The sequence below is a fragment of the Oncorhynchus clarkii genome, chromosome 5 (genome assembly GCF_045791955.1).
Source record: "Oncorhynchus clarkii lewisi isolate Uvic-CL-2024 chromosome 5, UVic_Ocla_1.0, whole genome shotgun sequence".
Taxonomy (NCBI): Eukaryota; Metazoa; Chordata; class Actinopteri; order Salmoniformes; family Salmonidae; genus Oncorhynchus; species Oncorhynchus clarkii.
In genome coordinates, this window is record NC_092151.1 from 28186003 (window position 1) to 28213201 (window position 27199).

A 27199-nucleotide genomic window follows, 5' to 3' on the forward strand; every position below is an offset into this window, starting at 1 on the left:
CTTACTGTATTCTGACTGACACTATCTGGCAGACAGATACTTCATTGCTGTAATAAACTCTCTTTGCTGTAGGCATGAAACATAGGGCGTTACTGACACCTAGTGGACATGAGCTGCATGTTGTTGGTGAACTACGCTACACGTGACCCACCTTCTCCAATCATCAATCGACAACCGTCCATACTGGGCGCGCGAATTCCACTGAAAGACTGCTAGCACATCTTCGAAGTTTTAAGTCAGCATCATGGCTTCTGCGGGCAAGAAAAAACGAATTAGTAACGTAACGAACACACAACCTTCAAATAATGGAGCAGGTTCGTCCTCTGGTACCGTTGGAGATGGCCAGGTGTCTGGATTTGTCGAAGGATCCATAATTCGCATCACAATGCAAAACTTCCTGTAAGTCAACTCAACTGTAACATGTTTCTAAACACGCTAGCTAGCTAGAAAAAAAGTTAGCTAGCTATTACGGCGTGATAGCAATTTACCTAACGTTAGATAGTACCCTCATTCATAGACGCTGCTATATGCTAACTAACGTTACCTTTAGCGCCAATTGACTCGTATCTTCTGGCCGTGAGAGTCGTAGAGCCCCGACGCCTGCGCTAATTAAACGCGTTGACATGCATTGCTTGCGGTGTGGTTTTGTAAACATCGGGGACGTATGTTTCATATCGTCGAGAAATCATTTCCCCAAAAAAAGTTACCTCACACCTTTTAACATTACATGGTTAGGGTTCCGACACGGCCATATTTCTATGTTAAAGCTCATGTTTACGGAAAATAGGTCGGAAGATATTTGACAACCTGTTTGACGCGACGATGGTGTTGTCGAATTCACATCTCTAACGTTAATATCCTATCTAAACCGATATGACCAATATCGATACATTCGTAAATCAACTTGTAGTGAGTGACACAACACACTTTTTCGCCATGAGCCGTCCATTACCGATAACCTCATACCGGATTTTAACAGGGTCGTTAACAATTTGATTTTTAAATCGGGTATTTTTTGCGCCTTCCTAGCTCAAATTCTAGACGTCCGATTAAAAGGAGACTAGAGTAGGCTGGCCACATGACATTTTTAACAAAGCTTTTTTATACTAGTTAATTGCATCTGCCATGGAGCCCAGTTTCATAATATTGCCGTATGTTCCAACTGCTTGCCGTAGTTTCGAAGTAATCGCGAAAAAGCAGGCCTAATTTTATGATATTTTTCATCCTGTCAACAACTACTTAGTTATATTGAGCACGGTGGCACCAACACTCATTCCGAAAATTCTATTCCGAGCAAATTGTTCTGTTTCGCTAATGCCGCTTTCGCTATTGTTAGCAATTAGAATTACCCACATAAACCTTGAATGTTTACCTCAGGTAAACTGACAGCGTTTTGCAGTTCTTAATCTTAAAATCTCTTCATATACTCCCCCAGGAAGAATATTACACTTTAAAAAGCGACATAGTCATTTTCATACATTTTTGGAATGTTTGGTACTAAGGCATTTGTGAAAATTCTATAGCAATATAGAGTGGGAAAGTGACCTTGAGTTTGGCCAATTAATAGACACTGCCATAAATACAAATGTCTGTCTTGACCAGGACCAGTCAGATCAGAGCTGCAGTAGGCCTTTATGCAAACAAGCTATTTGCCACACAGGCCTGCCATCATTCACTTTCAAGTGGACTGTGTGTTTACAGGCAGTTGTGACTTTAGATCATTAGAAAGCATCCACCAAACTACACCTCAATGGATTTCTGTCAATACCATGGGAGTCCTCTTACATTTGAACTTTAGTCCTATTGATCAAACAACCATGAAAAGGTAGGCTCTCTCCCTTATTTATGCACATCAACAAGATAAGCAACTAATGCTAGCCAGAGCAAGATGTGATGATTAAATCTCATGAAGGAACATTAGAGAAACTTCTAAATCTTTTGCAGCTAGTTGGCCATGAAAATTTCACTGATAAACGATGGGGAATTCTAGCCTACTCGTCCTGCAGCTTGCCTGCCAATGCATCCTTGTCCCAACCAACCACCGAAGCTGACTGGTTAAAGTTCAAGCTAGCCACTTCCAAACATAAATGAGCAAACCCCTCACTCTGACCATTTTACATTCCCTAGGAGAGCTTGTTAGCTAGGCTGTTTACAACTTATCTAGGGCGTTCATGACTAACTTTTTTTTGTGCCTACGTTTACTAACGCCAGTAATATTCAGCGGGTGTTGCACGTTTGTAAATTCATCAGTTATTCTGCGCTCTGGCACAATGACGAGTGCTCTGAAATCGGAGTAGATAGCCAGAGTGAATTTGTGAAGGCAAGAGAGATGCTAACTGGATAATGTTCAAGTTCTTGCTTGCTAACCAAATGACACCTGCATCTAGCTGTGTTTAGCCACCAAAAAAATGAGGGGGAAAAATTCTGTCACTCACTCCACTCCTCCAATTACATGACATCCTCGTAGCAGCTAGCTATCTAGCTAACGTTAGGCTCTGTGTTTTTAGCTTGCTACATAAAGGGATACGCTAGCCTATTAGCAACGTTATGACTGACTTGTGAATATTACCCTTGCTAGTTTGATTGTATTGACATTCCCAGCCTTAGTTATATTTATCAGTTGTTGTCCAAAATATCGAGTCATTGACACTGAAATGGTGCATCCCGAATGGAGGCAGTAAACAATGTACCAGGCCAGCTGTGATATACAACCTGTTAGTAATATTTTCTTTGACTACCAACAAATGTATTTGAGTTAAACTACGTTGCAAACTGGATGCATGTTTTGGATTAAAAAATATATATTGTACCGGCTTCTCTTTTCACTCTGCCATTTAGGTTAGTATTGTGGAGTAGCTACAATGTTGAGCCATCCTCAGTGTTCTTCTATCACATCCATTGAACTCTGTAACTGTTTTAAAGCCACCATTGATCTCGTAGTGAAATCCCTGAACCGTTTCCTTCCTCTCTGGCAACTGAGTTAGGAACGATGCCTGTATCTTTGTAGTGACTGGGTGTATTGATACACCATCCAAAGTGTAATTAATAACTTTACCATGCTCAAAGGGATATTCAATGTCTGCTTTTATATTTATTTTACCCATCTACCAATGGGTGCCCTTCCTTACGATGCTTTGGAAAACCTTCCTGGTCTTTGGTTTAATCTGTGTTTGTAATTCAATGCTCGGCGGAGGGACCTTACAGATATTTGTCTTTGTGGTACAGAGATGAGGTAGTCATTCATGCCAAGCACTATTATTTCACACACTTATGTGACTTGTTAAGCACATTTTCATTCCTGAACTTATTTAGGCTTGCCATAAAAGGGGTTGAATACTTATTGACTCAACATTTTGTTTTTAAATCATTAAAAACAATTCCACTTTGACATTATGGGGTTTTGTGTGTAGGCCAGTGACACTAAATCTACATTTTAAATTGGTTGAACACAACAAAATGTGTGAATACTTTCTGAAGGTGCTGTGTGTGTATACTTTTGGTCACGTAGTGTATGTGGAGACCTGCTCATCGGACATCTTATTCTAAAATCATGGGCAATCATATGGAGTTGCCCCCCCCCTCCCTTCCTCTGCTATAACAGTCTTCCAAGAAGAGTGGAGGCTTTCTTTCCACTGGATGTTGGAACATTGCTGCTTGGACTTGCTTCCATTCAGCCACAAGCGTTAGTGAGTTTGGGTGATTAGGGACATTGTCATGTTGAAACAGGAAAGGGCCTTCCCCAAACTGTTGCACAGTTGGAAGCACATCATTGTCTATAATGTCATTGTATGCTGTAGCGTTAAGATTTCACTTCACTGGAACTAAGGGGCCTTTACCGAACCATGAAAAACAGTCTTCGATCATTATTCCTCCTCCACCAAACTTTACAGTTGGCACTATGCATTGGGGCAGGTAGTGTTCTCCTGACATCCACCAAATCCACATTAGTCCGTTGGACTGCCAGATGGGTAAGCGTGATTCATCATGCTAAAGAATGTGTTTCCACTGCTCCAGAGTCCAATGGCGGTGAGCTTTACACCACTCCAGCCGACGCTTAGCATTCCGCATGTTGGTCTTAGTCTTGTGCGGCTGCTCGGCAATGGAAACCCATTTCATGAAGCTCCCAACGAACAGTTCTTGTGCTGTCGTTGCTTCCAGAGAAAGGTTGGAACTCTGTAGTATGGGTGGTAACTAATGGTGCAACGGATCACAGAACTCGTTAAGGATCGGATCCCGGTTTTGAGTCAAGGATCGGATAATTTTTCGGATCAGCAAAAAACTGGGGGAGACAACTTTTGCATTCCAATTATTACTTAACCAGTTGCGACGAGCAAACCCGTATCCGGGAGCGTAATCATAGCCTCAAGCTCATTACCATAACGCAACGTTAACTATTCATGAAAATCGCAAATGAAATAAATATGCTAGCTCTCAAGCTTAGCCTTTTGTTAACAACACTGTCATCTCAGATTTTCAAAATATGCTTTTCAACCATAGCAAAACAAGCATTTGTGTAAGAGTTTTGATACCTAGCGTAGCATTTAACGTAGCATTCAGCGTGCAACATTTTCACAAAAACAAGAAAAGCATTCAAATAAAATAATTTACCTTTGAAGAACTTCGGATGTTTTCAATGAGGAGACTCAGTTAGATAGCAAATGTTCAGTTTTTCCAAAAATATTATTTGTGTAGGACTAATCGCTCTGTTTTGTTTGGCTATGAAAAAAACCTGTATCCCGGAGTGTAATTATCCCTGCAAGCTCATTAGCATAACGCAACGTTAACTATTCATGAAAATCGCAAATTAAATAAATATATTAGCTCTCAAGTTTAGCCTTTTGTTAACTTCTTGATCCTACTTGAGACGCAGATGTCTCAACTAGGCACCTGGAAATGCAAATGCGCTACGCTAAATGCTAAATGTACTCGTTAAAACTCAAAAGTTCATCAAAATGCACATGCAGGGGATAGAATTAAAGCTACACTCGTTGTGAATCTAGCCAACAAGTCAGATTTTTAAAATGCTTTTCGGCGAAAGCATGAGAAGCTATTATCTGATAGCATGCAACACCCCAAAATGCCTGAATGCGACCTAAACAAAAGATTTAGCGTACCCGGCGATACACAAACACAGATATAAAATATAAAACATTCATTACCTTTGACGAGCTTCTTTCTTGGCACTCCTATATGCCCCATAAACATCACTATTGGGTCTTTTTTTTAATTAAATCGGTCCATATATACCCAAAATAGCCATCTATGGAAGCTGTGTAATTCAGAAAAAAACAGTTTTAAAACGCAGCGTCATTTTTTAAAATTAAAAAAGTCGACGATAAACTTTCACAAAACACTTCGAAATACTTTTGTAATCCAACTTTAGGTATTAGTAAACGTTTATAATCTATCAAAATGATTACAGGGCGATGTGTATTCAATAGCTCCTCGTCTTCAAATCAATGGCCGACAATGTGCACTTCAAAACATCCTGGCGGAGACCGGAAGAAATGGAATCCAGTTAGTTGGATTTACCAACAAAAAACTCCCCGGATAATGACGACAATGGCGACATCGTGTGGAATCTGTAGGAATTGCATGCAGGTCCATAATTAATTTTGTGCCCTTTTAACAACCCATGAAAGTGACGCATGGATATTATTTTTAGCTTTCAGTGAGCAGTTTTTCTTGCGCTTTTCGATGAAACACACAATCTGTTATAGTCACAGCTGTGATTTAACCAGTTTTAGAAACTTCAGAGTGTTTTCTATCCACTCATATGCATATACTATATTCCTGGCATGAGTAGCAGGACGCTGAAAAGTTGCGCGATTTTTAACAGAATGTTCGAAAAAGGAGGGGGTAGGCTTAACAGGTTTTAACAACACTGTCATCTCAGATTTTCAAAATATGCTTTTGAACCATAGCTAAACAAGCATTTGTGTAAGGGTACTAGCATACCATTAAGCCTGGCATTCAGCATGCAACATTTTCACAAAAACAAGAAAAGCATTCAAATAAAATAATTGACCTTTGAAGAACTTCAAATGTTTTCAATGAGGAGACTCTCAGTTAGATAGCAAATGTTCAGTTTTTCCAAAAATATTATTTGTGTAGGAGAAATCGGTCCGTTTTGTTCTTCACGTTTGGCTGAGAAAAACCCCAAAAAATTCAGTCATAACAACGCAAACTTTTTTCCAAATTAACTCCATAATATCGACAGAAACATGGCAAACGTTGTTTAGAATCAATCCTCAAGGTGTTTTTCACATATCTATTTGAAGATAAGTCACTCCTGGCAGTTTGGTTTCTCCTCTCTTCAAAATGGAAAAATGCGCGCACCTGGAGTTTGCGAAATAGTTTCGACGGAGGACACCCAGCGGACACCTGGTAAATGTAGTCTCTTATGGTCAATTTTCCAATGATATGCCTACAAATACGTCACAATGCTGCAAACACCTTGGGGAAACGACAGAAAGTGTAGGCTCTCTCCTTGCGCATTCACAGCCATATAAGGAGACATTGGTACACAGCGCCTCAAATCATGTCTCACTTCCTGTATGAAATTTCATCTTAGTTTCGCCTGTAGCATTAGTTCTGTGGCACTCACAGACAATATCTTTGCAGTTTTGGAAACGTCAGAGTGTTTTCTTTCCAAAGCTGTCAATTATATGCATAGTCGAGCATCTTTTCGTGACAAAATATCTTGTTTTAAAACGGGAACGTTTTTCATCCAAAAATGAAATACTGCCCCCAGAGTTTCATGAGGTTAAAGAACACTTAATGCAAGGAACTTAAGTGTTTAAGTAAAATCTTAAAATAAAATATTCAATACTCAATTGTTAAATTAAAGTGCAATATGAGGCACGATACCTTCTTCCGAACAATAATGAATGAAAAAATTGCCTGTCAACATCATTAAAAAAAAGTAAAGTAAGCAAAGCAGACCTGAGCTTATAACTTTAAATTATTTTTCAAAAAGATGAGGATGTCTACATTGTCTGGGGAGAGGTGTAGAGCCCCTTTGCAGTCACTATGTCCCCTGCCCTCTCGCAAGTACCTGAAGTGCCAGGCTCAGCCTGGTAGCGTCTTGCCATCATGGCAATGTGAGGGTATTTACACTCATTGCTTTCCACCATGTCAGTGGATCACCATCCACTGGAATGCCGCTTGCTGCCTTGTAGGATGCCTCTGCATCTTTGATGGTGTTGGCAAACGTCTTGCCTGTGTCCTTGTTCGCAGAGGTCTCCCCGAAAAGCCCCTTCGTGGCCAAATTATTTTGTGGATATGATGCCTCTTGAGTCTGCTCCTGTCGGCTCTGTGGCTTGACCCTGCAGAAAAAATGGCGATCTAATAAATAATTAGTTTAATTTCATAGAACTATAATTGTGGCAATAACATTTAATAAAAAGCCATTATTCCAAATAAAAAATGGATGATTCTAATAGCAATAGCATAGACTAAGATTAGACTGCAGTATATTTATTAAGTAATTCACTTTTATTTTTTTACCTCCTCAGTGGTCACAATCTCAGTGGTGAGATCACTATGTTCTCTGGTGTAGGACAGGGACTTGAACCTTGGATCCAGTGCAGGTGATCTATGAAGGTAGTCCTGTACGTTAGGGGGTTATCTGGGGTTCAGGTCCTCTCTAATGGCAGCCTTGACATCTCTATTGTTGGTGCCGTCTTCCTCACTTGGGCCCATGGATTGTAGAATCCTTGTTTTCAGAGATTAGGATCATGGACACAGACGGTGGTGCAGTTTCAGTGCTCAATTTGGATATTTTCCTGTTCATAAAGATCTGGCATGATACTGAAGTGGGTGTGCGATGGGATTTCCTAGCGTGGCTCAGCACTTTCACCGTATTTTTAAACCCTTTGTTTTCCACAACAGAGTATGGCCTCATGTCTGCAGCTATAAACATCCCAATAGATTTGGAGATGGCTTTAGTCCGGTCTGATTCTGCAGCAAAGGGCTTCTTAAATTCTGCGGTGAGAAGTTGTCTCTTGGCTGAGTTGCCTCCCGTCACTGACACAACGGGGTGATGATGCTTTAAATGGGTGTCCATGCTCAATGTATTTCCATGATTTATACGGCTTTCTTGTGGCGCAATGCCTACACACCTTAATGGTGTTGTCTACCACCCTTCTGTCATGTTTGACAGGGAAGCCAAAATGCTCCCATATGAGACTTAAATCCGTCAGGAGGCTTTTCCAGTTCTTCAGCTCCTCCTCCTTTTTTCCTTTGCTTTTTGCAACGTGAGCATCCAGGATTGATTCGGTGGGATTCAACATGCCCCGTTCACGTGAACAGTACACAACTGCTTTTTAAAAACAATCAAATCAGGCTTGGTATACTGGCCATATACCACACCTCCTCGGGCCTTATTGCTTAATTATCCCTCTGAAGAGTATGAATTAGGCTGTTTTGAGAAGGGTTTGAATCCTAAGCAACTACACATAGTTAGAAGTCCAATACCAACATAGCTACTGTAGTAGGTCAATTATTAAACTCTAAAAGGTATTTTACCTATCACATCTAAACAGTCAACTTATTAATCATAACCTTGTATCATATCATTCTGAACAGTCGTAACCTCCTTGCAGCTGTAAAAAAACGTAGCCTTACGATTCAGTACTACACATTGGTTTAATTATTTATTTATTAGCTAACCTAAATGGAAACACAAGATTAACCTACACACTTAATACGTTAATAGGTCCCTAGCGGACTGATAACAATATGGCTGCTTGTTACAAAAGACAGAGGGCGAGACACTTAACGTTGGTACATTTTAGAAACTACTCTAACTTACAGCACTCCTTTACTTTACACACAAACCGCCGCCCGCTTGGAGTAAGAAATCATGAATGTATTTACGTGAAAATGCCTTGGTTCGCTGTGTATCTCTGAACCGTGCCACCTCTCTGAACCGGGCCTTTTCACAGCATGCTTCACGCTTGTAAGGCTCTTGATTGTCCAAAAGGGGTCCCCACCCGTCTTCTACTGTTTTCCTCTGCAGTCGTCCGGTACCAGGGATTTGTCGTGTAGTCCTGAACAGAACTAGTTTATTCTACTTCCATTCGCTCCTGAAGCTTCTTTTGAAGGTAGGCAAGCCAGCCGTCCCGATGGTTCCCAGTGGGCTGATGAGAGTAGCGGAAATACGATGGTTTGAAAAGAGTAGTAGAATGGTCCCCGTGGGTGAGGGGGTCTGGTTGAAGTTACTTATTGTAAAGCTGATCGGATCTATTTGGATCCTCACTGGACAGTCATGACATCGTGAATGTCCTTTTCTTGGCTTTAGACCAATTCCTATTCTCACTTTAGCTATCTGCCTGTGACTGTGTAAACGGAAGACTGACACCACAAACCTGTTGTCACTACAAAATCGGTCTGTGCTATCTGGAAACCCTTGACGTATATCCAATATAACTTTACCTTTGTGCAGAACTACTGGCTCTCAAGTCGGGTAAGCAATAGTTTCCTGTTGTTTTGTCTCATTTCGAGCAGCTTATTCAACGTTCGGACTTGTAAGGAACATATACACGATTTTGCAGACATTCGTTTCAGGCTGTATAAACCAATTCATTATATATTGCAGCCTGATTAATCAGACTAGCTAGCTGTGAGATGTTGCTGTTTTGCAAGTCAAAGATTATAAAAATAATCTGTGACCGAGTCTTGTAACCATCTAGCTAGGTAGCTAAATGTTGCTGAATTTGCATGTGTCCGACAGAGGTTGTTTTATTGTAGCCAAGGCTAGTTAAAAATCTTGGTTGTGAGGTGTCCTGTTCTTTCGACCAATCGATTGGTCAAAATGTTTAACCTTATTCTCCATATATAGTTTGAATAAAATCAACTGCAGATGCACTGAGCTTGTCTGATGCTTTAAGCACACTGTTTGATTAAGTAATTATGACACAAAAATGACTAAAGAACCCGATGGTTACACTGTGTTTAAAATAAATGACAGCACGTGCCTGTGTGACTGGTGCAAGTTCTCTCCTCCCTACTGCAATGAAAAGGCACCACACCACAGCAAGTGTTTATTGCCTGTGCTGAAGCAAAATAATTTCAGCCATTTAGTTTCTTACTTATTTCTGACTAAAGTTCTCATACCAAAATCCCTATTTTGTTTAGGAAAACCTTCCCAGCCCTTGCTCTCTTTACATGAAACATGTGAGCATCGCATGCATGTGACCAATAGGGCCTGACCTATAGCCTATCATAATCACATCAATAAATTGGTTATAACAAACTCCGGACACAGTAACACGTGACAGCAAAATGGATACGACAGATGTGGAAACTTGAAACTGGCAAATGTTTACTGGACATGTCAGATCTGTGGAAGACATTTGCCTTAGTTGCGGAAACTACTGGAAACCAGGAAAAGGAGGGTATATGAGCAAGCAATGCGTGAGTATTGTGTGCCAAACAGTTGCTGTTAGATTACAGTATAATTTTTGGGGGGACCATTTGGAACAGTAAACAACACCAAATAAGTGTACCAGGGAGTCTGTTCTAACGGGGGGGAAATATATACAAATCCTTTATTACAGCAGACTAAAAACGGTTGCATGCATTTGTGAATTGCAGTTTATTTGTTTAGGCTAATTATTCAAAGTTATCTTTAGTTAAAAAAAATAAAACACTTGATTGCATTTCAAAGCATGAATGTGTCGTATGCTGTGTGATGGCATGAACAAATGATTTATTGATATAGTAGCCTATATATATTGAAATATAGGCTTAAGACTAAACCGGTTGCGCTCTTAGTGGTTATACAAGGCTACAATACAAAGCCTACTGATGATAACATTACTTATTATAATCACGATCATAATTGTAATAATGAGCTCAAGAAAATGGAGGGTATAGGAGCGAGAGCTGTGGTACATGTTTTTGTTATTATATTAGCATCGCTGTTGCAAAAGCAGCAGCTACTTTTCCTCTGGTCCACATGTGACAAACAGGTGCTGTTAGATTACAATATTATTTTTCTGCCTGTTTGGATCAGTGTAAACAACACTAAGTAATACCAGTCTGTTTGAATGAGAAATTGTGAAGCCTTTATCACAGCATAGCAAAGATTAAAAACAGACTAAAATGGCTTTATCCAACATTTTGCCGTTGCATGAGGCTCGGCGCACATGGAATCAGTAGGTTATTCAACAGGCGCCCAAAGCAAGATCTGTCTTATTTCTGTAGATACAGTACCAGTCAAAAGTTTGGACACCTACTCATTCGTGTTTTTCATTTTTACTACTTTCAACATTGTAGAATAATAGTGAAGACATCAAAACTATGAAATAACACACATGGAATCAGGTAGTAACCAAAAAATTGCTAAACAAATAAAATATTTTATATTTGAGATTCTTCACCCTTTGCCTTGATGACAGCTTTGCACACTCTTGGCATTCCATCAACCAGCTTCATGAGGTAGTCACTTGGAATCCATTTAAATTAACAGGTGTGCCTTGTTAATTTGTGGAATTTCTTTCCTTAATGTGTTTGAGCCAATCAGTAGTGTTGTGACAAGGTAGGGTTGGTATACAGAAGATAGCCCTATTTGGTAAAATACCAAGTCCATGTTATGTCAAGAGCAGCTCAAATAAGCAAAGAGAAATGAGTCCATCATTACTTGAAGGTCAGTCAATCCGGAAAATGTAAAGAACTTGGAACGTTTCTTCAAGTGCAGTCGCAAAAACCATCAAAAGCTACGATGAAACTGGCTGTCATGAGGACTGCCACAGGAAAGGAAGACCCAGAGTTGCCTCTGCTGCAGAGGATAAGTTCATTTAGAGTTACCAGCCTCAGAAATTGCAGCCCAAATAAGTGCTTCAGAGTTCAAGTAGCACACATCTCAACATCAACTGTTCACAGTAGACTGCGTGAATCAGGCCATCATGGTTGAATTGCTGCAAAAAAATCACTACTAAAGGACACCAATAAGAAGAAGAAGAGACTTGCTTGGGTCAAGAAACACGAGCAATGTGTATTATACTGGTGGAAATCTGTCCTTTTGGTCCAAGTCCAAATTTGAGATTTTGGGTTCTAACCGCCATGTCTTTGTGAGATGCAGAGTAGGTGAATGGATGATCTCTGCATGTGTGGTTCCCACTGTGAAGCATGGAGGTATGGGGGTGCTTTGCTGGTTACACTGTCAGTGATTTTATTTAGAATTCACGGCACACTTAACCAGCATGGCTACCACAGCATTCTGCAGCAATACGCCATCCCATCTGGTTTGCGCTTATTCCCACTATCATTTGTTTTTCAACAGGACAATGACCCAAGACACACCTCCAGGCTGTGTAAGGGTTATTTGACCAAGAAGGAGAGTGATGTAGTGCTGCATCAGATGACCTGGCCTCCACAATCACCTGACTACAACATAATTGAGATGGTTTGGGATGAGTTGGACCACAGAGTGAAGGAAAAGCAGCCAACAAGTGCTCAGCATATTTGGGAACTCCTTCAAGACTGTTGGAAAAGCATTCCAGGTGAAGCTGGTTGAGGGAATGCGAAGAGTGTGCAAAGCTGTCAAGGCAAAGAGTGGCTGCTTTGAAGAATCTATAAAATATTTTGATTTGTTTAATACTTTTTTAGTTACGACATGATTCCATGTGTTATTTCATTGTTTTGATGTCTTCAATATTCTACAATGTAGAGCATAGTAAAAATAAATAAATACCCTTGAATCAGTAGGTGTCTACTTTTGACTGGTACTGTATATGGATGATTTTATAAAGCCAGGCACATTAAGAGTTTTGCTATTGATTATAGACCTAATTAAGTTGGTTTCCTCGTCTCTGCTGCTGTTGCACTACCCCATTGTTCTCAATCCCAATATGCTGGTTAACTTTGCTATTATGCACATGGCAACATAGGGAAAGGCGGCAATTCTACAGTGACCATATCCAATGTGAGAGCTTATTTGCTATAAAATAATATCTGATTGATTTAGTGTTGTACCATTTATTTTTACATAATTTATATATACAATTTCTGTATCACATGTCTTAGTGATGGACTGTGCCATCCCCGTGGCCTCCGCAATAGATTAATCCACTGAGACTGGTGCGAAATATTGCGACTGCTCGACTAAAGTAATGCTGTTGGTCAACCGCGATATCGACCAGTCAACTAAATGGAGTCGGCCCTACTCTGCTAACTGAATGTGCTAACATTGGCTAATAAAGTTGCTGTACTTAAGTTAAGCTGACACACTCCCCTCTACTTCCCCCACAGGACCTATGACCACTCCATAGTTCACCCTGGACCAAACCTAAACATGATTGTGGGGGCCAATGGAACTGGCAAGTCCAGTATTGTCTGTGCCATATGTCTGGGTCTGGCAGGAAAGACTGCCATCCTGGGCAGAGGGGACAAGGTAGTTGGCTATTTATTATTAACTGTCCTAGCTAGCTACACTTAGGATATGTTGTCAAACTTTCCTTTGAATGATTTTTCATTATTGCATATATGACACTATATTGACTTGTATTTACATTTATTTTTTTAAATTTTATTGGAGAGATTTTATTTTAACTTGGATATATTCTGACTAGGTTGGGCTGTATGTGAAGCGTGGGTGCAACAAAGGATCGGTTGAGATTGTACTGTAAGTTTGTTTTAGATTATTCAGAAATGCCAACATGGATTCCCTCTGTCTTTGTATAATAACATTGAGGGAACCCTACCTGTGTTTTCAGGCACAAGGCCAAGGGGAACCTGGTGATCAATAGAGAGATCCATGTGGAGAATAACCAGTCGACGTGGTTGCTTAATGGGAAACACTCCAGCCAGAAGACTGTGGAGGAGGAGGTGAAGGCTCTACAGATCCAAGTGAGCAACCTCTGCCAGTTTCTGCCACAGGTGAGTGTAAACTTGGAGGTTGTCTTTCTTGCTCATTTACTTTTTTTTTTTTTCTTACTCGATCCACTCATGTCAAACTTCAAATTCTCTGACCACCGTTTGTGCCCTGTGACTTTGCAGGAGAAGGTGGGTGAGTTTGCCAAGATGACCAAGATTGAGCTGCTAGAGGCCACAGAGAAGTCAGTGGGACCTCCAGAGATGTATGAGTTCCACTGCGAGCTCAAAACCTTCCGCACCAAAGAGAGGGAACTGGAGGTGAGAACAGTTTTAGTTCTAGCTCTGGATAAATGAAGATTAGTTGTTTTTTCTTTTATAAAGAAGCTTTTGCTGCAGTGTTAATGGCTCAGGGAGAGTAAGTTCTAAGGTAAGCTGTTTTGTTTGGTAGAATGTGTGCAAGGAGAAGGCCAGCGCCCTGGAGAAGTTCAAGCAGAGGAACGAACGGAACAAGCACGACGTAGAGCGCTACTACGAGAAGAAGAGACACCTGGACAACATAAAGATGCTGGAGAAGAAGAAACCCTGGGTGGTGAGTGGTTGGGTCATATTTATTAGTTCACACCAACGTAAACAGTTTATTCACTCTACAACAGGGGTATCAAACCCATTCCATGTAGGGCCTAGTGTCTGCAGGTTTTAGTTTTTTGTTTTCAATTAAACCCTAGACAAACAGGTTAGGGGAGTTCCTTACTAATTAGTGACCTTAGTTCATCGATCAAGTACAAGGGAGGAGCGAAAACCTGCAGACACTCGGCCCTCCGTGGAATAAGTTTAACGCCTGTGCTTTACAATGTGGGGGAAACGGTTTATTGCAAAACATTTTGCTACAGTGTGCACTTACGAATGCAACCCTATAGTAATTTATAGCTTGTTAAAAGAGCCTGGACATGGATAGATACTCCTCCATTTAAAAACAAAATGAATATGTAAGTATGTTATGTCAGCATTCATGTTAACAATCTTTGACAACCCTCTGTTCTTTCCAGGAGTATGAGACTGCCCGTAAGGAGCTGGAGGGGGTGAAGAAATCAAGGGAGGACGCCAAGAAGCAGCTGAAAACCGTGAGGGAGTCCCAGGCCCCCATGCTGAAGAAAATCCAGCACATTGACAGTCAGCTGAGGCCCATCGAGAACCAGATGAAGGACAAGGTCAGAGACTGGCTCCCTGGGCTTTGTAGCTGGGCTGGATGGAGGGAGAGGGAGGTCCATTTAGCTCCAGGCTCACAGCTTATGCCTTTTGAGACTGGGCCTTGGAGAAAGCATGTGTTGTATTTACTTGGTGGGTGATACTGCAAAGACATTTGGGAACCACTGTGTTGTCTAGCCCATAGACAACACAGTGGGGTGGCAGGTAGCCTAGTGGTTAGTGTTGAGTAACCTAAAGGTTGCTGGATCGAGTCCCTGAGCTGACAAGGTAAAAATGTATTGCCCCTGAACAAAGCAGTTAGCCTACCAGGGAACAGTGGGTTGTCATTGTGAAAAAATAATGTGTTCTTAACTGTCTTGCCTAGTTAAATTTAGACTGGTGCTGGTGATGCATCCTTGTTGTGTTCCAGACGGTCAGCATCAGGGAGGCCTCTCAGAAGTGTAAACAGAAACAGGACCAGCTGGACCGGAAGCACAGAGAGGTCTGGCACTACTTCTTTTTTTTTTCTTAAACACATTTTTATCTATTTCTGCCTTATTGATACCAATGGAAATTGAATGATGTTTTAAATAAGTTTGATCCTCCCCTATCCCTCTAGATTGAGGATATCAAGCAGGCCTTCAGCCTGAAGCAGACAGAGGCGGCGGACCGGCAGAAGCGAATCAGCAACACCCGGCGCATGATTGATGACTTGAGGGCGGAGCTGGCCAACGTAGGCGACCAATCAGACGTGACGCCGCGGATCAATGCAGTGAATGCGGAGCTGAGGCGCATCCAGGAAGAGAAAGCAAAGATGGAGGGAGAAAAGGCCGACATGCGTAGGGAGAAGGACAACTTGAACGGAGAGTGTAGACGTAAGAGACACACACACAGGGTCTGGGGAGTTCTGGGTCTCAAACTGTCTTGGCACAGAGGCTCACTGCACCATTTTAACCATGGTGGAGCGTTACACGTACCATTTGACTTGGTGTAACTCTTCTTGTTTCCTGTAGTGTTGAAGAACAGGCTGAGGAGTCTGGATGACATGATGAAAATCAAGGAGGAGAAGCTGAGAGGGCGCTCCAAGGATACCTACGCTGCCGTCCAGTGGCTGAGGCAGAACAAACACATCTTCAGTGGCAATGTCTATGAACCTATGATGCTAGTGGTGAGGGCACGCTACAGGGATTGTTAAGGCTATATGGGCCTAATTCTCTCCATATACTTTGAAGTGTCATTGTCAAGCACCCTCCTACTTTTCTTTGTTTGCTGTTTCGTGGAGACCTATCTGAACTTTGAAGTTTTCTTTGATATGTTATCAACTAACGCTTCATTCTACACCCCAATATCCTAAAATGGCCACAGTAGAGTACCACAGTATGAGTCATAATACCCATTAAACCTAGCAGTCCAAGGAAATGGTTCCAATTGTTTTTTCCACAATAAAATCTTTCCCATAGGGTATTTTAGAAACACTTAAAATAAGGCCTGTGTTTCATGCAGTCTTAGCCTGGTGTGATGTTTTGAAAACTGGAAATCTCTCTAGGACAAGGGGACTTGTCCTAATCAATATATTCACCAGTATTTACACCCCCCGAAAATGAAATGCTAATGTGTCTATCATAAAGATCTACAAATGCCATGATGAGCTGGACAAGCCTGCCGAATCGAGGCAACTATAAGAATCTCTAGATGAAGTGTTTGTTGGCTAAATGTAGTAATTAATACATTGGCTACATTTCTTTTAAAATTCCCTAGGTGAAAAATGATTGGAACCATTCCCCATTTGACTGCATTGTTTTAAGGGTATTATGACACCTCCAATGTGGGGCTCAATTCCTGTTGCTCTTTTTATTTTTTTATTTTAATGAAAAGACAACTTGGTTTGAAGAACAGCATGTATGGCTGATATGTAAACATAATTTGAAAGCCCATATGTAGCCTTTGAAAGAAATGTTCTGCTCTTTTCAGATTAGTGTCCGCAACCCTAACCATGCTAAGTACGTGGAGAACCACATTCCATTCAATGACCTGCGAGCCTTTGTCTTCCAGAAGAGGGAAGACATGGAGAAGTTTATGATGGAGGTGAGGCGGACCTGTTGGTAAAGAATAGAAAAAGTAATACTCAGTCATTGCACTATGCTATGATATAGGACCCTGAGTTTTTAATATGTGACCCACCTAACCCGGCCATAGTTATAGGCTCTAATTAAAGTAATATGTGCGTCAGTAAGAGCTCTGATGATGGATTTGTCCTCAGGTGCGTGACAGCCAGAACCTGAGGGTGAATTCAGTCTTCGCTCCTGAGGAATCCTGCGCCACCCGCGCTCCCTCCCGACCCATCGAGTCTCTGAAGTGAATAGTCTTCTCGTACTGTCCCAAGATGGAATGTAAAGGTATCAACCCTATACCTAACCCTTTTTGTCTTTTCTTGTCTGTAGGCGTTTTGGGTTCTTTGCGTACCTGCGGGAGCTCTTTGATGCTCCAGAAGAGGTTATGAGCTACCTCTGCAACCAGTACAAGGTGCATGATGTTCCCGTGGGAACGGACCAAACCAAAGCCATGATCAAGACGGTACGTTCCATACCCTAGAGTGCCTGAGAGGATTGAGAGTCCTAAATGTCAATGAATTACTTCATTTTCATAGCTTATTTAATTTCTGAACAGATTGGAATCGAAAGTAAGCTGATCCAAACTCTAATCCTTCGACCATATGTCTCAGGTGATTGAGGAGCCCTACCTGAAGGTGCTTTACACAGCTGAGGAGAAGTACTCCCTGAAGAAGTCCTTTTACTCAGGCAAGACCAGTACCAGTAACTCTGCCGTGCGGCCCTCCCAGTACCTCACCATGGCCGTGGACGCCGAGGAGAAATGCCAGCTGGAGGAGCAGATCAGGGTGAGGCCAGAGACACCGGTCAAGCACCTCCCCCACTTGGATAAAAAAAATTCCAATAAGTGATGAATTTGAAACGACACCTTTACACTAGCAATAAACTACACTTGGCCTTTTACACCAAAGAGGAACTTTTCAAGAGTTTGACTTAACACCTTAGAGATATCAGACACTCATAGATGCATAATGATGTAAGTTGACATGCCTAACCTGCAGTGATGTTGTAGTAATAACCAGATGTTTAGCAAAGCACTGATATAGCACTACAGCTTGGAAATTAAGTGTAACTAAGTGTAACTTTTTTATGCATAGACTGCTGAAAAGAGCATGCAGGCCATTGATGTCCAGATGAGTGCCATGCAGGAACGTACTGCCAAGCTGGATCACTGTGACAATGAGCTACGGGCCCAGAAAAAGGGGCTCTCGGAGATGAAGGGTAAAAAGAGACAGTTGGAACAGAAGATCAGTACCAAGCAGGACAGGTGGGTGGCACACACACACACAGGCCGTGTCCGAATACCCATACTTGTGTCCTAAATAGTAGGTTGTTTGGGTATGGGGGGGGGGGGACATTTAATTAACTTCTTAGGGATGAGATGGGATGAAATCCCATTAACGGGATTGATTAGACAACAGCCAGTGAAAGTGCAAGGCACCAAATTCAAATTCTCATAATTCAAATTCCTCAAACATACAAGTGTTATACACCATTTTAAAGGTAGCCTTGTTGTTAATCCCACCACAGTGTCCAATTTCAAAAAGGCTTTACGACGAAAGCATACCATGCGATTATGTTAGGTCAGAGGCTCGTCACAGGAAAAACAGCAATTTTTCCAGCCAAAGAGAAGAGCCACAAAAAGCAGAAATAGAGAAAATGAATCACTAACCTTTGATCTTCATCAGATGACACTCATAGGACTTCATGTTACACAATATATATATATTGTATATATATATATATGTATGTTTTGTTCGATAAAGTTCATATTTATATCCAAAAATCTGTTTACATTGGCGTGTTATGTTCAGTAATGTTTTGCTTCCAAAACATGTGGTGATTTTGCAGAGAGCCACATCAATTTAAAGAAATACTCATCATAAATGTTGATGAAAAGACAAGTGTTATACATGGAATTAAATATATACTTCTCCTTAATGCAACCGCTGTGTCAGATTTCAAAAAAGCTTTACGGAAAAAGCACACTATGCAATAATCTGAGAACAGCGCTCAGGCACCAAAACAAGCCATACAGATACTGTGGATGTTGTGGAGTCAACAGAAGTCAGAAATAGCATTATAAATATTCACTTTGGTCTTCATCAGAATGCACTCCCAGGAATCCCAGTTCCACATGAAATGTTTTTGTTCGATAAAGTCCATTTGTGTCCAAATACCTCCTTTTTGTTTGCGCATTTAGTTCACAAATCCAAATTCATGAGGCGCAGAAACGCTTAGTCCAGACAAAGTAAAAAAAAAAAGTTATATTACAGTTCGTAGAAACATGTCAAACGATGTATAGAATCAATCTTTAGGATGTTTTTAACGAATCTTCAATAATGTTTCAACCGGACAATTCCTTTGTCTTTAGAAATGAAAAGGAACGCAGCTAACTCGTTTTTTTTAGCTCATGGCATTCTGCCAGACCCCTTAGTCAAACAGTTCTTATTTGCTCCCTCTTCACAGTAGAAGCCTGAAACAAGTTTCTAAAGACTGACATATAGTGGAAGCCTTAGGAAGTGCAATCGGACAAAAGGTACACTATCTTGGATAGGAAAAGACAAACCTCAGATTTCCAACTTCCTGGTTGGATTTTTTCTCAGGTTTTTGCCTGTCATATGAGTTCTGTTATACTCAGACATCATTCAAACAGTTTCATAAACTTTAGAGTGTTTTCTATCCAAATCTATTAATAATATGCATATCTTAGCTTCTGGGCCTGAGTAGCAGGCAGTTTACTCTGGGAACCTTATTAATCCAAGCTACTAACATTTAATATACTGAACAAAAATATAAATTCAAACGGTCCAAATTTCAATGATTTTACTGAGTTGCAGTTCATATAAGGAAATCAGTCAATTTAAATAAATGAGGCCCTAATGTATGGATTTCAGGTGCACAGCCATGTCTAGGCCTGGGAGAGCATAGGCCCACTTGGGAGCCAGGCCCAGCCAATCAGAATTGATTGTTTCAGAATTATGTTTTATTAGACAGATACTCCCAGTTTCATCAGCTGTTGGTGGCTTGTCTTAGCCGATCCCACAGGTGAAGAAGCTGGATGTGGAAGTCCTGGGCTGGCCTGGCGTGGTTACATGTGGTCTGCTGTTGTTGTTTTCTCCTCTCACACACCATTTCCTCTTGTGTGCGTGTGTAGTCTTCGGCAGATGGAGCAGGGGGGCATTGACCTACAGAAGGCTGAGGAGGAGACCAAGGCCCAGATCTCAGCAGTCAACTCCCAGAAGGTGGCCATTGTGGCTGAGTTCATGGCCCACATGAAGGTACACAGTCACAGGTTAATGCTGAAGGCTCCATATATACAGAACCTGGGTGGTGTATACTGACTGCCTTAAGTCTCTCTCTCTTTATCATTCTCTCTTTTCCCTCCGTCTCTAGCTGAGGGCTAAGTTGAGTATGGAGAAGGTGTACATGGCTCTTGAGACCGTGGGCATGACAGCAGAGAAGACCAAGCTGGAGACTGACTGCAGGGAGGGCTCGGCCGAGCTCAGGGTCCTAGAGGTCAGGTCACGCACTCATACAATTTCACACATTAAGTTGTAATCTGTACTCACTGTGTGTGTGTTTCCTCTTCTCCCCTCTCAGCAAGCGTGTGCCATGCTGGAGCAGCGCAAGGCCCGTCTGTTGGAGATGTGTAAGGGCCTAATGAGGAGGGCCAGGGAGATCTGTAACATGGACCCTGGGGAGAGTGCTGTACCCCCAGACCTACACACGGTCAGTATAGTACTGCACAACTCCACACTGAGTCCTCCATTCATTTTACCAGTTTTAATGCATTCATTAATTTGTGAATTTCTTCATTTGTTTTCTGTAGGCCTTCAGCCAGCTGCCCGACACTATGGATGAGATAGACGCCATGTTGAATGAGGAGAGGTCCAGGGCAGAGTGCTTCACTGGCCTCAGTGAGAATGTAAGTCAGAAGGCTCCTCAAAGCGTGTGCACGTATTGATTCTGCCTCACCATGTAACAAACCCCCCCCCCCCCCCCTTCCCCAGGTGGTGGATGAGTACAACAGGAGAGAGCAGGAGATCAAGAACCTGGAGAAAGAACTGGATGAGAAGAGCAATGCCCTGAAAACCTACAGACAGAACATATCAGAGGTACTCTAATGACAGATTAGTGACTCAGTCTGTGCCAATCATTTCAATGCTTTAAAAAAAAAAATTCCTTCTGAAAATGCCTAGCAAATCAGTGTTGGATAGTGCATGTTTGAATTCATTATGCCAATTCTGTTGCTAAATGGAAGCCAATGGAACCAAGTGGGGAAGGACTTACCTGAATTTATCCAAAAGAAACTCTTGTTTTTAAAACTTTCCGTTTTGCAATTGTTTGGACTAATGATTACACCCTAGGTTTGATGTCATCTACAGAGATGTTTCCCTCCTGAAGACTTCTCTCTGTGTGTTGACAGGCAAAGGAGCGCTGGCTGAATCCTCTGAAGCAACTGGTAGAGCAGATCAATGACAAGTTCAGTGATTTCTTCCGCTCCATGCAGTGTGCCGGGGAGGTGGACCTGCATTCAGAGAACGAGGTAAGGCACGCCAAACACCTGCTGTATCCTCTGTCTGGACTAAGGGGGAGGTGCCCGAGTGTTGTCTTAGATGTTTGTGGGAGCTCTAGTAGCAGTCACATAGGGTTGTCACTATACCAGTGTTAACTCAAAATGACACAACAACAAGGTTCCAGTTTAACAATGTTTACTAAAACGTATTAGCACACTACATGGTTGCGATTGCACTCAGGCCAGGTTCATCAACAACGAGAACCCTACGCAGGCGCACTAATAACAGTGATAGCCCCGTAATAACAGAAATATAGGGATACTTAAAACATCAACTTAACAATCTTCCACTTTTCTTTAAAGACAACATCAACAACATAATTAAATGTCCAAGTATTATTCAAGTCCCCCATTACAAATGGGTTGTGTGACAGTTTTTATTTGTATTACTAAAGCTGCCATTTTCCATTACTGAGTGCCCGTAGGCTCACAAGACTGCTGGATGCGCCCTTTTTAGTCAGTCAGCAAGCTGTTTCTTTTATGGTCGACCACAGAATCCACTGCATTCTCTGTTTGTGTAAATTCCTTGATGCGGCTAATCTCAAGACGAAGTCTTTTCTCTGTGACAGACTTGGTTGACTTCACAGCATCAACTAAGGAGTAGTTGTCAGTGACACAAACTACAGGTAGAATGTGCCGTTTTGTCTCACCAGTGGTGAGCTCTGAGAACAGAGTTGCAAGAAAGATCGCATTGTCAATTCCATCCGCAAGAGCAAGTGTTTCTCCAGCCAGTGTGCTTCGGACAACCCTTCTGATTCTTTTTGACTGCCAACGGATGGGTGAGAATCTTCCTCCTTCACCCATTAACACGATTAGATGTCCACCTTGTGTGCCTCCAGTGATGCTTCCCTAGGGCACCTTACAGATGAAGACAACTAGTTTCAGTGTTATCTTTTCCAACATGCTGAAACTTGAGTTACTTGTTCATAAACTGTAATCACAACAACTGTTTGCTTCATGAATGATTTGTACAGTGGTGTGTTGTTGGATGCCAAGTTGCAGCCATCAAACATTACATCAGGTCTACTCTGTCTAGTAACCCATAGAATTTGACCTATCTTTGACCTCAATTGATCAGCTTCAATTCCACAGAGAGGGGAATTCCTTTGTACGGCTCTTAAAGAATCCATGTGGCTAGGTTAAATTCTTGATTTTGCTCTCCTGTTATATCAGTATTGTTCCATCAACTGTAATAAACTCTATGCCAACATAACAATTATCATGCTCCTCACGGCCGACCTGGAAAACAGCTTTGAGGTGTGGAATCACAGTTGTAGCAAAGGTCTTTGAGCCACCCCATATGAAGTCATCAACATGACAGGCAAGTACTCCAGTCACATTGCAGTCTTGATCAAGCCAATAGAAGACTGCAGGATCCACTTGTGACATGTTTCCACCTGTACTCAGAATTGTTGCCTTGACTTTGTTGTACCGGTAGAGTGATGCATCTGCGAGACCATGCATACACTTTTCTCATTTCCACAATGTTCCTTTGCTCTTAGCTTCAGACGGCGGCCGGATGTGAATGTCCCCTGACAGCTGTTCCCTGCAAAAATGCAGATTTGATATCTATGGAATGACGGTTCCATTTTTTTCTGGCAGATCACTGTCATCATCATGACTCTGAGGCAAATGTCTAAGTCTTTTGGGAGTTGTTTAGCAGCCAGCTCCTCAAAACCTCTAACCACTAGCCATGCTTTTGGCACTATTCCAGTTAAGGACTCTTAAGGGTACACACCCACCTTGATGAGACACATTTTTGGCCAATGTTTTTGACTTCCTCAAACACATTTTTGTTCCTCCAATTACTGAGCTCATCAAGCTTAGCTGAGTCAAATGATACATCCTTTGTTTCAAGTACATCATTTTCAATGTCATTCTGTTTTTTGTGTATGTTTTTTTTTTTCTTCCATTGGTTCAATTCTGAGATCTACAAGTGACAGGTCAGCTGACCCTGTTGTACCAGAAAGTGTAGCTGGTTCAGAGTACTGCAAGTTGTACCAGTTCTGCTGTTTTCCTTTGGCTTATCCTGCTCGTCCAATGACGGTTGCTGTATGCGGAGTACCACTTTCTCTGTCCATGGATTTAAGTTCGTCCAGTTTTCAGATTGGAACAACCATGTTGTCTTAACACATGTGTCTGTTGAATGTTTTCCTCATTTGAACGCGCAACAGTATTACCTGTGGCATGGTTGAAGGTGTCTGCTCCATTTCCTGTGTCAATTTGTGTCCATATCATTGGATGTGACATCTGGTAGGTTTGTGCCTGTTTAATGTGTCCTTTTTGTTATTTTTCATTAGCAGGCTGATTCTCAGCAACAGACCCTCCATCTTGTTGATCGTTTACTTTCCTTGAGTGACGCACCCTGACACTGGTGCCTCACAAATATCACCACACCATCTTGGCCAATGACTACTCCCGGTCCTTTCCACTCTTGACAGTCAACTCGTTTGTTGTACACTCCATGTGCTCTGTGTCTGTCAGAATCTCATTTTTACATGGACTCTGATGTCTTTTGTCTAAAATGTTTACACAATAATTGCCTGAGGTAGTAAGTTCAAGGGTCACTGGTTGTTTAAACATCACTGCCTTGTCATTTTTTATTCCTTGTACATCCCCTGCCTTCTTGAGGGAAGCTTTACTTAATAGTAAGGGGATATCTGTAGGGACCACCTCTGTTTCAATGTGACACTTAGTCTGACCAATTTTGCTGGTATTTGACTCTCTTGGTAGAATGGACGATTCTCCCATCTCCAAATTTGAAAGCTCTATAGTTTAGTGTGCCAATCATGCTTTGTACTACTTTCATGTTTAGTTCACTGACATGGCGATCAAGCCATTTTGCACCACACACTGTGTGTGCACATGTAGTATCAATCACAACAGATCGTAAGGATTCAACTATAAAGATCTCCGTATCAGAAGCAGATTTGTTTGAAAACAGTGTAATGTTACACTGCTCTCTGTTTACATTTTCCTGTTAGTTTAAATTGTTAATTTTTTTAGGACAGTCTTTAACCCAATGGTAAGTGCTTTGACAAATAGCACATTTTGATCTCCTTCCATATTTGTCTAGTGGATTTGTGCCTGGAAATGGCGCCCTCTGCTGGTTGTCTTGAGTATGTGACTTGTTGGTGTCTTTACTCTGCTGCTCAGTGTATAATATGCTGCGTCACTCACTTGCATTCTATCTGTTATTGGCGTGACAGACGTCTTTTCACCCAAAAATATTTTTAGTGCCGACTTCATTGACTCAAGTCAGCACAGTACAAGCAGTCAAAGCCAACTGTTTCTCCCTACCATCCAGACAGGCAGTATCTAGCAACTTGAAAGCTAACACTGCATCCGGGAGAACCATGTCGTACTTGCGCATCCTATTGTACCTCTGTTCAAAATCAATGAGGTAGTTCGTCATTGCAAACAAAATATCTCTAACACTGTCCGTTTGAATATGCCTCGTAGGCACGGTCTTTCTCTTTAAGAAACACCTAATCCAGTGCTCTAATCAAAGTTTGCATACCGTCATCCTTGTTCAAATCCTCAAGGGATATTTCCAGTTCTGTCTCTCTCGCTCTTCCATCGAGCGATAATACCACAAGTGCTGCCTTTTCCCGTTCAGATTAGTAACCCGTGTCTAGATTCCATGTTCATTTTTCTTCTTGTCAAACCGAGGTGGCAATCGAAATGACACAACGACAAGGTTCCAGTTTAACAACGTTTACTAAACCGTATTAACACACTACGTGGTTGCCATTGCACTCAGGCCAGGTTCATCAACCACAAGACTCCTGCGCAGGTGCACTAATTAACAGAGCCATAGCCCCGTAATAACAGAAATAGAAGGATACTTAACATGAACTTTAACAACCAAGTATCGTGATATTCAGGGGTATTGTGGCAAAGAAACATGAAGTGGATTGAATTCCCTGAGGAAAACGGTCCTAATGCTGGAAACAAAAAGCCTTATGTTGTCACCCAGAATCACATATCTTTTCCAAGCTATAGAGCACAATATTTTACATACAGTAGTTTTTTTGTGTTTTTTTAAATTTTTTTTAAGGACCAAATAGTTTCTCCTTTCTTTCCCTTTTTGCCAAGGAAAATCCAGTATCATGACAACCCTAAATGTAGTAAGTCTGTCTGTCTTACTGGTGTCTGCTCCCTGCAGGAGGAGTATGATAAATACGGGATCCGTATTCGGGTGAAGTTCCGTAGCAGCACGCAGCTCCACGAGCTCACAGCACACCACCAGAGTGGAGGGGAGCGCAGTGTCTCCACAATGCTCTACCTCATGGCCCTGCAAGAGCTCAACCGCTGTCCCTTCCGAGTGGTGGATGAGATCAACCAGGTATGTAACAGACACCAACTGCTGCCTGCTTAAGTGGTAAAATCACTTGCACATCCAGACTGTATTCACACAGGCTTTGTTTCTTCCTATTCTACCCAGGGTATGGACCCAGTCAATGAAAGGAGAGTCTTTGACATTGTTGTACGGACAGCTTGCAAGGAGACAACCTCCCAGTACTTCTTCATCACACCCAAGGTAAGTGTCACTGCAGAGGTGGTGACTTACTAGTGATTGTTGTGAATTAATGTTTGTGTTTTTCTCCAGCTCCTTCAGAACCTCCAGTATGCAGATGAGATGACTGTCCTGTGTGTCCATAACGGACCTCACATGCTGCCCCCCAACAAGTGGGACGAGAAGGCCTTCACGAGACGCTGCCTCCGCCGCAAGGGCAAATAGTGAAATGACCAGTTCATGATTTTCTGAGCTCTCATTTTTGGTTTGACAGAAAAGATTTGTTGACACAATCATTTTTTTTATATACACTGTTTAAATAGATACTTTGTAAATACTGTTCGATATGCATTGTTCAAATGTTATCTTTGAGATTGGAATGACTCCTTATCGCGGAGTCATTCCAATCTCAAAGATAACATGCTAATTGTAAAGATTCAAGTGCTGTTCTATTTTGGGTTGAGCAAATTAATAGTGGATTAAATGTTCTTGTTGTGAAGCAGTCAGCAGGGCATGAGATTTGTTTGTTTTTTAATCTAATGGTCTTTGCCTAGTTCTTAGGACATCATCAGTGTGAAATCAACAAGTTTCACCCCCCTCCCTCCCATTCTATCAATGGTCCTTTGATCAAATTAGATACCTTTAGACAATCAAAGACCATTGAGGGAAACAAAATACTTTTTCGCTCATCACCTCAAAATGTGATCACACAATTGTACTGGAGTTGACAACTTCCTATGCAAATGGGCCACGGTGTAACAGAGTACCATTTGATTTGTTTAACCCTTATCTTTAATATTGTAATGTTTCTGTGCTTTTCTTTTCTTTTTGTTCAACATTTCAGAATAATGATCAATGACAGGAGTGATATTCAGTCTGCATAGATGACACTTTTTTTATGCTACCCAAGATTACTTATATTATTTAAGGGTGTTCTAGTAAGCTATTGTGCAAAGTAAACAAGTTATTACTCAAGTGACTTAATTT

General features: G+C 41.5%; 1 protein-coding gene across 1 annotated transcript; it reads left to right on the forward strand.

Moving 5' to 3' along the window:
* The first annotated feature begins 158 nt into the window (after positions 1–158).
* On the forward strand, positions 159–27187 carry LOC139408610 (structural maintenance of chromosomes 5). Its single transcript, XM_071152693.1, has 24 exons — positions 159–399; positions 13258–13399; positions 13578–13630; positions 13722–13884; positions 14005–14139; positions 14270–14410; positions 14868–15029; positions 15437–15508; positions 15626–15881; positions 16020–16174; positions 16978–17091; positions 17267–17361; positions 17448–17580; positions 17729–17902; positions 18212–18381; positions 20272–20395; positions 20511–20633; positions 20718–20846; positions 20947–21042; positions 21128–21232; positions 21544–21663; positions 25862–26041; positions 26141–26236; positions 26306–27187. The coding sequence occupies exons 1-24, from the start codon at positions 245–247 to the stop codon at positions 26435–26437; spliced, it is 3225 nt and encodes a 1074-aa protein (XP_071008794.1). The 5' UTR covers positions 159–244; the 3' UTR covers positions 26438–27187.
* The last annotated feature ends 12 nt before the right edge of the window (positions 27188–27199 follow it).

Coding starts and splice junctions, on each gene's coding strand:
- LOC139408610 (XM_071152693.1), top strand. CDS start 245: ATGGCTTCTGCGGGCAAGAAAAAACGAATTAGTAACGTAACGAACACA. Junction 13,885..14,004: donor TCTGCCAGTTTCTGCCACAG/GTGAGTGTAAAC, acceptor GTGACTTTGCAG/GAGAAGGTGGGTGAGTTTGC. Junction 18,382..20,271: donor ATCAGTACCAAGCAGGACAG/GTGGGTGGCACA, acceptor GTGCGTGTGTAG/TCTTCGGCAGATGGAGCAGG.